The sequence below is a fragment of the Podarcis vaucheri genome, assembly GCF_965113315.1.
Source record: "Podarcis vaucheri genome assembly, chromosome: 3".
Classification (NCBI taxonomy): domain Eukaryota; kingdom Metazoa; phylum Chordata; class Lepidosauria; order Squamata; family Lacertidae; genus Podarcis; species Podarcis vaucheri.
The window spans coordinates 122,946,203-122,963,979 of record NC_138761.1 but is presented as its reverse complement, the minus strand read 5'-3'; the positions used below and the strand labels follow the sequence as shown (position 1 = coordinate 122,963,979).

The window sequence follows — 17,777 nt, the reverse complement described above, 5'->3', positions numbered from 1 at the left end:
AGTTGTTGCATATAAGAACAATTTTTTATCTTGTCTCGGTATCTCTCTACTCACAATACCCAATAAAAAGGCTTCTGGTTTTCTTAACAAAGGTGTTTTTAAACTTTTTCTTTAACTCATTATATATCATTTTGCAGAAAACTTTTACCTCTTTACATATCCACCACATATGGTAAAAAGTACCTTCTTTTTCCTTACGTTTCCAACATTCATTTTTTGTTCTATACATTTTGACTAGTTTAACTGGTGTTAAATACCACCTATACATCATTTTCATAACATTTTCTTTAAGCGCATTGCATGCTGTAAACTTAATACCTTCATTCCACAACCTCTCCCAATCTTCTAACTGTATATTATGTCCAGTATCTTTAGCCCAATGTATCATTACTGATTTTACCTCCTCATCTTTAGTATGCCATTCCAATAATAATTTATACATTTTCGACAGTATTTTTGTCTTATCATTCAATAAATCTATCTCAAATCTTGATCTTCTTGTTTCAAAACCATTTTTAATCCTCTTTAAACACTTCATTTATCTGACAATAATGCAACCGATCCCTCAATGATTCTTTTATTTCCTCAAACGTTTTTATTCCAACTGGTTTCCTTCCTCCATCATTACATCTCCGTAGGTGGCCCATTTTCCTTCCACATTTAATTTTTTAACCGCAATCGCTTCCAATGGCAAGAGCCACCACAGAGTTTTACGTTCTAATAGACTTTTTTATATATTCTGCACCTCATAAATTGACTTTCTTATAATGTGGTTCAGGAATCCTTTATGTATTTTTACCGTCTCATACCATAGATACGTGTGCCATCTAAATCTGTTATTATATCCTTCCAGATCTAACAGATCTGTGTCAGTTTTAAGTCTCGTGCAGCCAGGCTCATGCTGATGTTTCAATTTATCTCAAAAACAGGCAAGACGTATAGCATTGGTGGAGCAGCTAACTTTTACCTGGAAGACCTCCCCTGAAATGCTAAATCACTGGGATTCACCTCTGACTTTCTAGGTAACTGGCATATACCAACCTGGCAAGAGAAGCCTTGCACTGCTTCCTGAAGGTCAGCCAAATAGTCCTTGGAAGACTATGGCAAGCAAGCCTTCTTGTCAAGAGAACCCCCACCCCAGCTCCAGCTCCAGCTCCCACTAGAAATGTATCCACAGAGAATTATTTGAAGCGTATGGACTCTGGTGTGCCCGTGAGTGGCAGGGGCAAGGCGGCAATAGGAAAACACTGAAAACAGGCTTACTTGTTCTAGGTGATACTGGTCAGGGTTAAACTGGTCGTGCAAATGTCCCCGGGTGCAAATTCTGTGGTGCTCGCAGGATGGAGGAGATGCCAGTGTTCGCAAAGGCTGCTCTCTCTTCTGAGAAGAATTAGAGGAGCTGTCTGTCGCATTCTGTTAGTAACATAAATGGGAACAGGGAAGGTAAGTAACACAGCTCCATTTCCATAGACAATCTGAGCTGCAATACAGATTTCTCCTTAGGCACTGGGGCCTATCCCCCGCCCCCCCCCCCAATCACACTGCCACCCTATAAACCTCTTTAGAAACACACACGTTTTTCAGGAACAGCAACATGGTTTGAGAAATGTTGGTCTACAATATATATTTACCGTATTTTTCGCTCTGTAACACGCACCCGACCATAACACGCACGCAGTTTTTAGAGGAAAACAAGAAAAAAAAATATTCTAAACGAAACAGTGGATGTATGATTTTTGTGGTTCATGCTGCAGCCACAGACATGTGATCTGACAGTGAGTTTGGAGTAGCCCAATGCAAAAATCCTGAGGATCCATGTGGATCCATGCTTTGTAACCACGTTTTTGCACCACTGCGACCCCAGGCAACAGTGGGTGCGTGATTTTTTTGGTGCAAGATGTAGTCATGGACATGCTATGTGATCTGATGGTGAATTTGGGGTGACCCAGTGCAAAAATCCTGAGGATCCATGTGGATCCGTGCTTTGTAACCACGTTTTAAGTGGGGAGGGAAGGAAAAGCACTCAAGGGACAAGGAGCACGCGTGGGGTGGGTGGAGAAGGATGCTGCTAATAATGAAGAAGAGGGGTATAAGGGGAGAAGAAGCATGCATGGGGTGGGTGGAGAAGGATGCTGCTAATAATGAAGAAGAGGGGTATAAGGGGAGAAGAAGCATGCATGGAGTGGGTGGAGAAGGATGCTGCTAATAATGAAGAAGAGGGGTATAAGGGGAGAAGAAGCACGCATGGAGTGGGTGGAGAAGGATGCTGCTAATAATGAAGAAGAGGGGTATAAGGGGAGAAGGCTCCTCTCCTCTCCCGCTTTGCTCCTTTAAAGCAAGCAGGCTCTGCTTTTCTCCCTCCTCCCCGCTCATCCCAGGCTTAGCGAGCTGAAAAACTTTGCTGCTATTTAGTGAGCTGAGTGGGGAGGAGAGAGGGACAGAGAGCCTGCTTGCTTTAAAGGAGCCAACCGGACAGGAGCTCCTCTCCTCTCCCGCTTTGCTCCTTTAAAGAAGCAGGCTCTCTGTCCCTCTCTCCTCCCCACTCAGCGGCTCTTCTCCCGCTTTGCTGTTTCAAAGCGAGCCACGGAGGAGGGAAGGAAGGGGAACAATGGATCCTCTGCTCACGACTGCAGCAGATCCCCACCACCACCCGTAGGCATTCCCTCCATAGCACGCACAGACATTTCCCCTTACTTTCCAGGAGGAAAAAAGTGAGTGTTGTGGTGCAAAAAATACGGTAATCTGCTCACAGAAATGAAGTTGGGCAGTTCCTTCGGTTTTGCCTCCTTCATTGGTCACCACTTTGCTTTACAATAAAAATAACGTGTTTTGCGGCACTTGAAAGACTTCGGAAGTTATTGTGACATAAGCTTTCATGGGCTGGAGTCCACATCATCAGATGCATGCGACACAGCAGAGACTAACATGGCTACTCTCCCCGCCCCCCCAAAACTGCCTAGTCCAACACACACACACAGCGCACAAAAAGAGTGGGACAAGGGCATATTTTTAACCACGTTTTAATCTAAAATACATGTAAGCTGGGGTCTGACCAACACTTGTGTGCCTCTTAAAAGTGGAATAGCATTAAAAATACACACCCTGATTTGATTCTCTGTACTTATTTTGTACTCCTTGGGTAGTCATACTCAACCTCAGCTCTCAGGACTGGCTGGGAAAAATACAGCTGCCTCCTCATATAGCTATGTGACAAGACATGAAGATGCCACACTGACAAAACTGAGCTAACCGATCAACATCAGTTTATTGTCTGCTGCAGCTTATGTGCAAGTGATTTTTTAAATATCTCCACATAGGTTCCCTTCAGGTAGATTAGCATCTTTGCCTACACCAGAGCAGAGAAATGGAACACCTATTGCATCCCCCTTGCCCCCCCCCCCCGGACTGGCTACAAGGAGTCCAGTATCTATGGAATAGTCTAAAATTATTTCATAAATAAATTCGCTGGCTGTTATCTTCCTTCCTTTCTTCTGAAAAAGGAGAAACTGGAGATCAATAAATGTTATGACACTTTACATAAAGCAAAGACGTATCTTGGAGGAATATTTTGGAAGTTTTAGTTGCATCAGCTGTTGGGTTCTATTTCAGTGGCAGATTCCAATTAAAGTTAAGAGTAGATGATCATAACTGCAAATAAGTGACCCCATCTGACTTCTTAAAATATCGTTTCTGTCTGCTCTGAGAAGTCTCTGCCTGCAATAACCTTCCTTTCAACTCTTAAGCACAAGCTCATGAATGCGCAGCTGAAGTCGGGAGGAATTTTTAAAAGCTGTAAATAGCAAAGTATGAATGTAAAGCATGTAGATCTGCATGAAATATTTATCACAAAATTTGCACTCAAATACTTCTATTTTAGAAAAATAGAATAACTCACCTGTCATCTTATTCATTCTTGCATATAAATCTGGAGGGATGGACATCTGTCCCTGGAAAATACCGTATTTTTCGCTCTATAGGACGCACTTTTTCCCCTCTAAAAATGAAGGAGAAATCTGGGTGCGTCCTATGGGGCGAATGCAGGCTTTCGCTGAAGCTTGGAGAGCGAGAGGGGTCAGTGCGCACCGACCCCTCTCGCTCTCCAGGCTTCAGGAAGACATCAGCAGCCTAGGCAGCCCTGCGGGAGTTCCCGCTGGGCTGTCTAGGCTGCGGATAGCAGGCTGCTTCCCGGAGCGCCGGGCGCGCTGAAAGCACAGCGCCCGGCGCTTTGGGAACACATCCACAGTCTAGGCAGCCCTGCGGGAGTTCCCGCGGGGCTCCCTACGCTGCGGATAGCAGCCTGCCGCCCGGCACGAGGGGCGCCCTGAAGCAGAGCGCCTCGCCCGCCGGACAGACATCGGCCAGCCCCACAAGCTCGGGGGACAGCAAGGAGGCGCAGTGCCGCCATCCCGCTGTTCCTCGACCTGGTTCGGTTTCCCCGACCTGGTTTGGGGGGGGGAATAAAGGGGAAAAAATTCCCTTTATTTCCCCCCCAAAAATCTAGGTGCGTCCTATGGGATGGTGCGTCCTATGGGACGAAAAATATGGTATTTTCTTTCCTCTTTCTGCATGGCTGCTCCCTATCTTGCTTCAAAACCTCTAACCCCCTATTCTGAATTTTATGACCAATTTGCAATTTGCTCCAACAGTTTATAAAACTATGTGGTGTTGTTGTTGCTGCTGTTTAAAGTTCTGGTCTTTTATAGTTCTGGCAACTAAATGTCCATAACTATATTTAAGAAGTCAAAACTACGACTTCATGATCCCAACCAGTTAAGAATTACTTGCCTGCTGCCTTGATTCATCAACCTCTTCTGGCACTGCTAACCGTCAAGCAAGCTAACAGTGGAAAGATAATAACTCTGTATATGCCAATGAAACAGTTAAGCCTGCCACTTTAAGCAGCCTATGCCTGGGAAGCACCTAGGATATGAAGAATGGACCTACTCAGAGAAGAATCCTCTAAATTAATGGGCGTGACTATTAACTAAGGACCATTAATTTCAATGGGTCCACTCTGACTATACCTTAGTTAGATTCAACCCACTAATCAGGAGAGGCTGATTTTTCTCCTTCCCTCCTTCCTCTATTTTACAACTGTTGCATTTCCCCCACTGCTTGGCTCTGGCTGACTAACTGCCTTTTTGTTTCAAGTGCAATTAGACGGAACAGAACTTCAGTAAAGAAACACATTAAGAAAACTGTGCACACTTTTTAATCTCCATGCATATTTCCTAAAAATCAGAATAGATCAGAGCTCAGTATCAAATCTGAATAGGTCTTCTGGAAGCTGTAGAACAGAAATTTGGCATTTATCTGCCCTGTGGTCTTATAGCAGTTCCCCTGCCCTTCTGCCTCCATGAAGATACCTGGGTCCAAGTCAGCCCTTGGTTGGAACTGCCTTTCCTCCTTTCCCAGCCTGGTTACCAAAGAGATAGGGAAGTCAGGAACAAATTCAGAGGCCAGCTGCAACTCTCCCTTCCCTCTGAATATTCATAGGAGCCTTGCCAATGTCTTGCATTATAGGCTGCAAGGCAATTCTCTAATCCTTTTCACTTTGTTAACAGGAAGTTGTCAATCATCTTGTTGTCAGGCTGCCAGGGCTGACTTTCTCCAACCATGTTTACATGCCAAGCGTGGCCTGCCCAGTGCACCACCTTGGGGGCAGAATGCAGGAACACACAAACATTTCTCAGGACTCTGTTTGTCACTCTGGGAATCCAACAAGATGCACATTTTTGTTTTCAAAAAGCATGCTGTTGAATTAAGACCTCTTCTCCCCACTGCACTCACCATCCCAGTCAAAATCCTGTGTGAGTCAAACGGGTAAGAATGGCACATAAAAGCACAATAATACACTGTGCAGAGTTTTATTTTCATTTTTACCTCTAATAAGAATCCAGCTCTCAGGAATATCCTGGATCAAACTTTTATGGGTGACATATTGTGATGAACATCTGCAACCATACAGCAGCAGAATTTGGATTTGATATCCCGCTTTGTCACTACCCGAAGGAGTCTCAAAGCGGCCAACAATCTCCTTTCCCTTCCTCCCCCACAACAAACACGGTGTGAGGTGAGTGGGGCTGAGAGACTTCAGAGAAGTGTGACTGGCCCAAGGTCACCCAGCAGCTGCAGGTGGAGGAGCAGGGAAGCGAACCCGGTTCACCAGATTACAAGCCTACTGCTCTTAACCACTACACCACACTGGCTTATATATAGATATATAATATACATCTATTGGAATATATAGACCTATTGGAAGTGTCAAAATCCTTTCCAAGGATTATGTTGTTATGGGTTCAACGGAAGCTGCAGCTAGAAATTGTTTATTGCATATTTACACTAAAAGTTACATTGCTATATAGACCAGGACAATATATAACAAAAAGCTTAAGTTACAGAATGGGGTTAAATTACTATGGGCAGGATTCAACTAATGAATCCTGTCAGCTGAAGCCCTATGCAAGGGCTTCTACTAGTGCAACGGGGCCTTCTCCCCTTCTCTTCCTGGAAGACCTCAAAACTGGCTTGGTGTGGTGGCTGGGTTTTAAAACCTCTGCAATAATGCATATTGGGATGCAGGTGGCGCTGTGGGCTAAACCACAAAGCCTAGGACGTGCCGATCAGAAGGTCGGCGGTTCGAATCTCCCCGTTGCTCGGTCCCTGCTCCTGCCAACCTAGCAGTTCGAAAGCACGTCAAGTGCAAGTAGGTAAATAGGTACCACTCCGGCGGGAAGGTAAACGGCATTTCCGTGCGCTGCTCTGGTTCACCAGAAGCGGCTTAGTCATGCTGGCCACATGACCCAGAAGTTGTACACTGGCTCCCTCGGCCAATAAAGCGAGATGAGCGAGTCGGTCACAACTGGACATAATGGTCAGGGGTCCCTTTACCTTTTAATAATGCATAGGGGAGGAGGGAGGGATTTGGCAAGTCGAAACACTTGCCTTGATGGAATAATCAGCTTAGCGAGGCGTTGAATTCCTCCCTATATATTTTATTTTTAAGAGATTTTTAAACTGCCCTTAAGTAAAGCTATTAAGGCAGAGCAAAATCAGGACTAAATAAACATCAATTAAGGCAACACACTGGATGCACCCAACACTCCTATGAGCTTTGGAACAGGTCTTGTGCAGCATTGCAATTTCTGCCCCTTGACAAGGAGGGAGAGAGAGAGAGAGAGAGAGAGAGAGAGAGAGAGAGAACAAACACCTTGGGACTCCCTGACACAGCCTCTGCTGCAGCAGAGACAGGTGCAAGGGAGTTCTGGGAACATGACTGTGGTCCCTGGCTCCTGAGCACTTGTTGCACCTACAGGGAATGGATCTTCTACAAGAAGACAAGGGTGAAGGGCACAAGAAAGAGCAAGGAAGCCAGAACTGTGCAAGGCACAAGACCTCCAGGGCAGGGGAAAAAAAACCCCAGCAGCAACAGTCTGGCTCATCAACAGAACAAGTTAGAAGGTGGGTGAGCTCCCATTGCTCGGTCCCTGCTCCTGCCAAGCTAGAAATTCAAAAGCATACCAGTGCAAGTAGATAAATAGGTACCACTCCGGCAGGAAGGTAAAGAGCATTTTGATGCGCTCTAGCACTCATCGTTGTGTTCCGTTGTGCCAGCAGCGGTTTAGTCCTACTGGCCACATGACCCAGAAAGCTGTCTGTGGACAAATGCTGACTCCCTCGGCCTGAAGCGAGATGAGCACCGCACCCCAGAGTCGCCTTTGACTGGACTCAACCATCCAGGGGTCCTTTACCTTTACCTTACTCACTATTTCCAAATTCCACCCAAAAAGAAACCTAAACACGTTCTCGAGGGACGTTGAAGGACAGATCAGCCCATAAAACTTTCTAATCACTGATAAGGTTCTAAGGCACCCCTGGAACATCTGGAGGGCTGAGGTTGAGGAAGCCTGGCCTAACCATCCTATCTTAAGCAGATTGGAAAGAAACAAACAACCATCTGCAGAAACCATTTTTTAATCCTCTTTTCCACCAGATGGTGTGAAGACATCATCATTATTGGGGGGGGTCTTGTTTCTCATTCAGATTGTCAATTTTCATAATTTTCAGGGTTCCCCTGTACTCCCTAATCTACATTCTGGCGAAAGAAACGAAAATTTGTTTTACAAACTCAGCCGAGATGTTTTTTGGGATAAAAAGGGAGAGCGGGTGGGGGTAGGGGATATGTAAGCGCTGCTCTCCCTCTTGTGCGCATATTTTAATAGTGTGGCTGAAACATGCTTGACACTCATCTGGGAGAGCAAAGTAGGCCAAAGGTTTCATGAAGGAGGCAGCAGAAAGAGATCTGGTTTCTTCATTTCACGTTTTTTATGCTGACTACGAAGAGAAAAGGATGCTTGAGTTGGTTAGCAGGATCTAAAGGTCCAGATAAATCTTTCCCATGTGCTATATATACACTGCATTATGTATATGGAAAGTCACTTATAGCAAAGCTAAGACAGTTGTCAACAGGTGGGGTCAAGCATATGCCATAAAAACCTTTTGCTTCAGGCTTCACAACTCCCATGTTCTAAGTAGTCATCAAGGATCACACTTCAAAACGACCTTGACAGATTAGAGAACTGGGCCAAAACAAACAAGATGAATTTTAACAGGGAGAAATGTAAAGTATTGCACTTGGGCAAAAAAAATGAGAGGCACAAATACAAGATGGGGGACACCTGGCTTGAGAGCAGTACATGTGAAAAGGATCTAGGAGTCTTGGTTGACCACAAACTTGACACGAGCCAACAGTGTGACGCGGCAGCTAAAAAAGCCAATGCAATTCTGGGCTGCATCAATAGGAGTATAGCATCTAGATCAAGGGAAGTAATAGTGCCACTGTATTCTGCTCTGGTCAGACCTCACCTGGAGTACTGTGTCCAGTTCTGGGCACCACAGTTCAAGAAGGACACTGACAAACTGGAACGTGTCCAGAGGAGGGCAACCAAAATGGTCAAAGGCCTGGAAACGATGCCTTATGAGGAACGGCTAAGGGAGCTGGGCATGTTTAGCCTGGAGAAGGGGTGATATGATAGCCTTGTTCAAATATATAAAAGGATGTCACATAGAGGAGGGAGAAAGGTTGTTTTCTGCTGCTCCAGAGAAGCGGACACGGAGCAATGGATGCAAACTACAAGAAAGAAGATTCCACCTAAACATTAGGAAGAACTTCCTGACAGTAAGAGCTGTTTGACAGTGGAATTTGCTGCCAAGGAGTGTGGTGGAGTCTCCTACTTTGGAGGTCTTTAAGCAGAGGCTTGACAACCATATGTCAGGAGTGCTCTGATGGTGTTTCCTGCTTGGCAGGGGGTTGGACTCGATGGCCCTTGTGGTCTCTTCCAACTCTATGATTCTATGATTCTACCATGAGGTGTGAATTGCCATGTTGTGTTTCAGAGGCCCTCTCCTTCACTGAAGTGGTGATATTCTTAATTGTGTGGCTTTGGGGGTTAACTGAGTAAGTCAAATATGCACATAAGATGACAGGCGGCAAAGTGACCCCAGCAAAGGCTGTACAGATCCATCAGTTGCTACTCTCCATGCCTATGGATGCTTGGTCCAGGATGAGCTCTGTCTGCTTTGTCTTTGCCCATTTCCTTGGTGCAGTCCGTTCCAGTTATTGCAAGGTCTTTTGAGTGTCACTAATTGTTCATCATTTGTATTATTCTCATTTTGGCACAAAAGCGCTCTCTCTCTCTCTCTCTCTCTCTGTGTGTGTGTGTGTGTGTGTGTGTGTTGGGGAACACAACTCACAGATTGTGCACAGGGGCACACCTATCAGAAATCATAGGGAGGGAAATACTTTACATTGTGTGAAAAGTATAAAATTTGCAGCACCAAATGCAGCGGTGGCCACTAGTTTTAAATGCTTTAAAAGGACAATAGTCAAATTCATCAAAGCACAGCAGCAGCACTGGTCACGATCCCCGCACAGACCCACCAGGTTCAAAGGCAAGATGCCACGGAGTATCACTGGCTGAAGAGGAATGGTGGCCGGATGGGGAGGTGATTGTCTTCCAACACGCTCTGGGTGTGGACTTCCCAAAAGCATGTCGTTGATCACTGTGAGAAACAGGATGAACATTTGTCTGCTCTAGAAGGAAGTCAACAGCTAGCATAAGCAAACCAGGCTGGGAATAGCCTGCCAAAGACAAGTGTGGACAGAGCACAGGTCCGCACAGAGATGCTCGCTCCACTGACCTGGTCCACACAGAATGCAAAGCCATAGGCTTAGGTTACCTAAGTTAAACTTTCTTATTTGAACCCAACACTTATTCACCAAGGTTTGCTGTGGTACTTTTCCGTCTATAAGTCTATTAAAATTAGATTTAATTTCTGCCAAAAGAATTATAACTCACAAATTAGAGGAGATGGATTTACAATTTAATATTGCGACAGGTGGTGGCACCTGTTCGACAATAAACCTTGGCTTAACACCACCAACAAAACTTCCATCTTCCTTAACTACCTTATCTGTGGTGACGCAGAGGTATGCCTTTATAAAGGCTGGATTCAATGTTTTCCCATCAAACGTGTTGGGTAACAGACTCTCCAACGGTCAGATCTCACTCCTCTGTGACTGTAAAAGTGGATCTATAGAATCGTTATATCATATAATCTTCTGTTGTCCATTACATTCGGCAGCACGGTCCAAGTTCCTGGCCCCATATTTATCGAGAATTGCTGATGGTCCTCAGGAAGCCCAAATAATATACTTATTAAACGACGAAGATACAAGTAGATCCCTTGCAGTCGCTAGATACCTGATTAATGTTTTATTTCAAAAGAGGAGAAATGGATCACTGTATGTCTCTGACAGCTTAGCTAGATTTAAGAACCATCAATAAGTGCCAGAACTAAGACGCATACCCCCCAAAATCTGATGGATCTGAATGGCGGTTTACATAGAGGGAGCTTATTGTGTATAGTGTTTACTTAACTGAAGTAAAATTGGTTCTATATGGGTGTTTTAACTTGGAACTGTTTAAATTGTATTGTTTATGGATAAATTCTGATGTATTGTTGTCGATATGGGCCAATGGCCGCAATAAATCTATCTATCTATCTATCTATCTATCTATCTATCTATCTATCTTCCGTCTATAAGACGCCCCCATGTATAAGATTCCCCCTATTTTTGCGGACTCAAAGTTAAAAAAATGGGGGGATTGCCCAGGATTGTTGAGCTTTATTTAGGGGGGATTGCCAAAAATCGCTCACCTGCACATGCCCCAAAATCCGCCTTCTGTCTGTCCCATCCCAGCAGAAGCTGCCAGTCGACTGCCCAACTGCAGGAGCATCAGCCAATCAACACCACCCATTGACGCAGCAACCAATAACATGCATAACAGCTGCTGACAGCTGCGGCAGCAACCAATCAAACGTCCACCCTGTGCACTACCCATGTATAAGATGACACCCACTTTTTGGCATGATTTTTATAGAAAAAACGTAAGTCTTATACATGGAAAAGTACGGTAATTCTTGGTCAAAGTTAACCTTAGCATTAAGCATTAAATGCAAAACCAGAACCTCTAGTCGCAGCTCACAAGATGCAGAGCCACAAGAGAAGAACAGCTCAAAACTCAAAATAAATGGGGGGAGGGGGAGGAGAGAAACTATGCTGTGACATGGTCTGAGTGACTGCCTGTGAGATGCTCTGGCTTTAACCACCGTATATAATAAGCTATGATCAACATTAATTATGGTTACTGCACAAGTCCAGGCCTTTATCACAGGGCTGGAGAAATCACTATTCAGAAAGATGCAGAGCTGTGAAACACTCAATTTCTCAGTGGATTTTTAATTTTTTAAAGAATCCATTCACACAGCCTTCCTGAACCTTGGGTCCCCAAAAGATGTTGGGCCATAATTCCCTGCCACCACAAAACTACCGTATTAAAAGTCAGCAAGAGCCACGTGCTCTTTAAAGGGTGTGCAGCTCTTGCGGGCTTTTCTACGAGGTGGGGGGAAGGACAGGCAATCAGTGATGGGGTGCCCTTCTCCCTCCTTGGGGGAAAAGCCCCCACATGCTCCATGCAGCTCGTGAAAGGGAGTGCGGCTCTTGCGGGCTTTTGCGGGAGGTGGGGGAAGGGACTGAGGGGCTGCCCCCTGTCCCTTCCCCCACCTCCCGCAAAAGCCCGCAAGAGCCGCATGCTCTTTAAAGGGCGCACAGCTCTTGGGGGCTTTTCTACGAGGTGGGGGAAGGACAGCCCATCAGTGAGGGGCTGCCCTTCTCCCTCCTCGGGGAAAAGCCCACAAGAGCCACGTGGAGCATGTGTGCGGCTCTTAGGGGCTTTTCCCGCCTGCATTCGTTCCATTAAGACGCACACACATTTCCCCTTACTTTTTAGGAGGGATAAAGTGTGTCTTATGGAGCGAAAAATACGGTATTTGCATCCCTTCAAAAGGCTACACAGGAGGTTTACAAAGACCCCCATCTTGCAGAATCTGCATCTATGCTTTCAAGGACAGCAATGATAATCTGCACCGTCAGCTTTTCTTAGCTCCCCGAGATTGATTTCGGGACGGTCATCTTGGGAGGGTTTCAACAAGTTTTGCTATTTATTGTCCTGCTGCAATAAGGAGACAAAACAAATATGGTAGTTGCAGCCTCCTGTCACTTCCCTTCGCCGCTGCACAGAATGAGTGGCTATGCAATAGAGAGAGCACATTACATCATGATTCAGTGGTACTTCCCAAAAGATGAACATTTATCCAAAGGGGAAAACAATCTGAGTGCAGAAAGTGGATTAATTAACTGGAAGCAAAGTGCAATTTCAGATTGCTGGCAAGCAAGATGCATTCTCAGTCAAGGCAAAAATGAACAACTGGCTTTACTCAGGCCTCCTCTAGAGAAGAACAAGCATACAATGTGAGGAGGCTGGAGAAATTTATTTTCAAGCATATGGAAAACATTTGTGGATTGTAATGAGGCTCTGGAGTTAAGGTAACATTACATTACATCGCAGAGATGCCTCCTAAAGGGAAACTTCATCTTTGGAAAACACAAAGTGCATAATTCAGCTCCCTTTGATTTCATTGAAGGGGGGGGGGGAGGAGAAGAGAAGGGAGAGAGTTAAGTGCATAGTAAACATTCACTGGAAATCAATAGGGCTCATATATGTGCATTGACTTTACCATCTTCCAAATAAACAAAAAGCTTGTTGCCCTTTCTGGAGATATTGAGGTCTTTGTTCTTGGGCTGATTCAGGGATAGAGCACCATCATCTCTGCACAGACTGCAATTTGAGTTTTAGGGGGGCAGAGATAGACACAGCTGATGTTTTAAGCAGTACAGACCTGATACAGATGTACGAAGGTATCTTTGCTGAATAATTTGCTATTATATAGTATGCCATTCCAGCTCTCCTACAGCAAAACCTCCCCCCCTTCCATTCTTCCCTCTCCATCACAGAAACTATAAATCACTTCTGGCAGGTAGCTGGGAAGCAGCTGCTAATGATAGTTTTGCTCTGGAGGAGAGGAAGTCACCTTTTAACCCTGCCTGCTGTTGTTTGTCTTATAACTATGACAAAAGAACAGAGGAAAACAACATGCCAACTGTCACGGAGGATCTGGTCACACGCGGCAGGAAGCCCATTTCAGGCCCTCAACATTATCAAGCCTTTCAGGCTGAGGATGTTCGTCCTCTCTAATCAAAAAGATTCGACTGCATGGGTCCCGGTCCTCATGTCCCTCCCCCCCCCCCCGCAACTATCTCCACTATTTTCTTCTCATGCAAAAAGAAAAGAAAAGTTCAGCAATACATTAGAGAGGCAGTCACGGTTTTGCACTGAAACAGAAATGTCAAAGAAGTCTGTTCTTTCAACTTTCATCTCCTTATTTTAAAAATCTGCAGATACTTCCAGCAGTCCCCTCCTCTGCTTACATGACGGCAACCAGATTTTACATTGCTCATTAAGAACAGACTTAAAACTGGGTCACACAAGAGGTTTTTTCCCTTACGGACCGGACTGAGACTCTGTCTCCCCAGTGCACACATCTGTTCTGTTGTGGCAACTCTGCTTCAGCCGGCAAGAAGGTCTGAAACAGGATATTGCAGAGGTGGCTCTGCTGGATCCAAAGTTTGTTGGCTCACCTGACAGGCCCCTGGACTGGATCCCTAAACTGTGGCTGCCTGGAGGTGGCGTAGTTATTGCTAGCCCTCTAGAATGCAAAGAACTGAACAGCAAGTCCCTGTTTCAGTTACTTAGCAAGAAACAAAAACATTATTATTATTTTCAACATGCACAGTATTTTATAGAGTACAGTCATACCTCATGTTATGTTTGCTTCAGGTTGCGCGTTTTCAGGTTGCGTTCCGCAGCGACCCGGAAGTACAGAAAAGGGTTACTTCCGGGTTTTGCCACTCACGCGCATGTGCAGAAGTGGCGAATCACGACCCTCGTGTGCGCAGGCGCGGGCTGCGTTCTTTTCAGGTTGCGAACGGGCCTCCAGAATGGATCCCGTTCGCAACCAGAGGTACCACTGTACAAGGCCCTTACAATCTAAAAACTGCCACTGGGAAAACTGAGGAAGAGGGAAGTACAGTAATGTTTTGTTGTTGCAGTTTCAGGCTTAGGGAGTGATCCTTCATCTTTTATGCCCTTGTCACTTCCAGGCTGGATTATTGTAATAAACTGTATGTATGGGTTTGTCCTTGAAGACAGTCCCCAAGCTTCAGTTGGTTCAGAATGCTGCAGCCGGACATCGCATTGTGCCAATTTTGTTTCGGCTTCATTGGCTACCTATTTGTCCTGGGCTCATTTCAAGGTGCTGGCTTTGGCCTTAGGACGAATGGCCCTGGGACCAGTGTCCCTCAAGAATCACCTCTTCCAGTATAAACTTGCTTAAGACCTGTGCTCTGTTTCTGAGGTCTTCCTTATTGCCTATTCACCAACAAACTGCATGGCTTGTGAGGTCAAGAGAGGGGGACATTCCAGTTCTGGCGGTCCCAGGAATAATTTATCCTGCCCCACTTCTGCCCATTCTTAAAAAACCTTTGGATCAGGATTATTGTTTCTATCAGAACTTGTGCAGGTCTATACTAATGATGCTGTGTGTTTATAGTTAGTATTGTATTTTAACTTGCTCATTGATAATGTAATTTTTTATTTTTTTTGGTAACGTAGTCCTGAGTATGATTTTTCACAGAAGGGTGGGAAAAGAGGTGCTGAAATAATAGAACAAAGAAATACATATTCACGCGTCTTTGGACTCTGAGAATATCTTTCATTGTACTGATAGCAACCAGTCAGACACACGACAGTGGAGAGCAACAAAGCCATTCAGAGGGCATAAAGAGCAATTCCTATTGAGAGATACTTACTGTAAAGACATCATCATCTCCAACTTCAGTCTCATTGTGGATTGTTGAGGATGAAGTTGTAGATCCTGGAAAGACATTTTAAAACGGACACTGTTTCTGTATGTAATTATCACAATCCACAACAAGCCCAATGACCCTGGTGCAAAGCTGTGCACATGTACAACTAGGGAATTTGCTTCGTTTTTGGCACAGATGTGTCTTATAACTTATATATAAAAACTTGCCCATGTTTCAAAAGCCAACTGGTGATGTGGGGTGGTGAAAGGTATGCTCCAGAAAAAAGAAGAAAAGGAAAAAAAACTAAACAAAGAGCGCAGCTGCATGCTTAGAACGGACGTATATGTTCTCCTGGAATGTGGCCAATGTTTTTTCCCCTGCTTGTTTTTACAGAAGCAATTAATTTTATCTGAATATTCTTGGCAAGATCCAAAACACGTATTTGAAAATGGTAAAGAAAATTGTGTCAAAATAAGGGATAGTTATTCTATATAGGTTAGAGAAGTAACTAAGAAAAAACTGCTTCAACAAATTTAAGTTTAGTTTTTTAAATTGCTTCATCTGGTAGCATAAAATCCCAAACAATTCATTCAAGACAAACAACGATTAAGGCTGAAGTCACAGAAAGCTGCTTAAGAAGTCATGTGCTAGAATCATTTGAAACGTCATTCAATATGAGACTTTGTGAGTCAATTAATATTGTATTCATTTGTGGATTAGCTTCAGATATATAAATTCCTAGACCTTACAGAGATTGAAAGCTGAATAACTTGAATCACATCCTCCCTAAGAAATTGAAAGCTGATACAAAAGACTAAGACTTTGATTTAAGGAGTAGCTCATTTCAGTGAAAAATTTGTGAAATTCAGCCTTCAAGTTATAACAACAACAACAAAGCGACTTAGAAACAAAAAACATAGTCCCTGGGTGCTGGTTTTGTACCTTCCATGAGATCTTCAATGGCTTTTCTCACACCTCTATCAAATGCTCGTGCATCAGCAGGGCTTAGAAAAGTGAGCCCAAACTTTCTGTTGTCGACTTTCCAGTGATGAAATGTAGGGTTTGCTTTAGTGTAGACCAAGTCCTTCTTCACGTAGCATTCCAATACCACCTGGGGTTCAAAATGGAAAGAGGTAAAGGGATGTTAACAAGTGAAGGTCGTGGGTTTGTTAGTTTGGTTCATTTACTGCCTCTCTCATCGTCAAAACATGTCTAGTCTCTATGCAATTGCTTTGGTGAGAGAAGCTCTCTTCACAGAATAGGTCAGCAAAAACAGCTTTGCAAGTGAAACCAAAATGTTTCAAACAGTTCCCGCTGGAATGACAAAGGAACACCGTTACATTATACAGTCATACCTTGGGTTGAAGTAGCTTCAGGTTAAGCATTTTCGGGTTGCGCTCCGCAGCGACCCAGAAGTAACGGAGTGTGTTACTTCTGGGTTTTCCGGCTCGCGCATGCGCAGACGCTCAAAATGACGTCACAAGCATGTGCAGAAGCGGCGAATCGCGACCTGCAGGTCGCGTCCGCTTCAGGATGTGAACAAGGCTCTGGAACGGATCCCGTTCGCATCCAGAGGTACCACTGTACAGAGCCATAGCTGGGGTAGGGGGTGGGGGCTAGCCAGGTATTTTGTCCCAGGTGAAGATTCCAGAGGGGCACCATTGAGGCTCCCAGCTTGTAAAAGGTAAAGGTAAAGGACCCCTGACCGTTAGGTCCAGTTGCGAATGACTCGGGGGTGCGGCGCTCATCTCGCTTTACTGGCCGAGGGAGCCGGCGTTTGCCCACAGACAGTTTTTCCAGGTCATGTGGCCAGCATAACGAAGCCGCTTCTGGCGAAACCAGAGCAGCACATGTAAATGCCGTTTACCTTCCCGCCAGAGTGGTACCTATTTATCTACTTGCACTTTGACGTGCTTTCGAACTGCTAGGTTGGCAGGAGCAGGGACCGAGCAACGGGAGCTCACCCTGTCGCAGAGATTCGAACCGCCAACCTTCCAATCGGCAAGCTCTAGGCTCAGTGATTTAGACCACAGCGCCACCCGTGTTGTGTATGCAAATGTGCATGGGGAGGGTACCAAACTGGGTCTTGGACCTGGGTGAAATGAAGCCTAGTTTTGCCCCTGACATTATACACTACCATTGCACACCTGGGCCAAACAGATTCCAAAACTTAAACAGAGCTACCCAACTGCCTCTGCAAAATGTGCACCTTTGTCTTGCTTAGCATAAAAACCAAAAAGTTACCCTAGTAGACAAATGTAACAATAAAGTACAATTCTAGTACCATTAATAAGGATATGCAAATTTTGTGCATAATGAAATCAAATATATGCAGATAACGCGCACACACTCTAACTGCCCCACGGCAAACTAACTTGTCACACCCGGCCACTTATTCTGCCTTGCCTCATTTCTTTGATTCAACTGCAAATATTGAAAGAGAAAATGT

General features: G+C 44.8%; 1 protein-coding gene and 1 long non-coding RNA gene across 4 annotated transcripts in view; both read right to left on the bottom strand.

The window, feature by feature from the left end:
- LOC309528859 overlaps window positions 1-17,777 on the bottom strand; it is a 414,370-nt gene that overhangs the window by 185,799 nt on the left and 210,794 nt on the right. The gene's annotated exons all lie outside the window — the stretch shown is intronic.
- Window positions 1-17,777, bottom strand: part of SPRED2 (sprouty related EVH1 domain containing 2) — an 80,117-nt gene that overhangs the window by 2,429 nt on the left and 59,911 nt on the right. For all 3 annotated transcript variants that reach the window (XM_082216449.1, XM_082216450.1, XM_082216451.1), the window contains 3 exons: window positions 16,271-16,439; window positions 15,332-15,396; window positions 1,264-1,413 (listed from right to left, as the gene is read on the bottom strand). In XM_082216449.1, coding sequence (XP_082072575.1) covers window positions 1,264-1,413; window positions 15,332-15,396; window positions 16,271-16,439 — 384 coding nt within the window. The remainder of the gene's footprint in view (window positions 1-1,263; window positions 1,414-15,331; window positions 15,397-16,270; window positions 16,440-17,777) is intronic.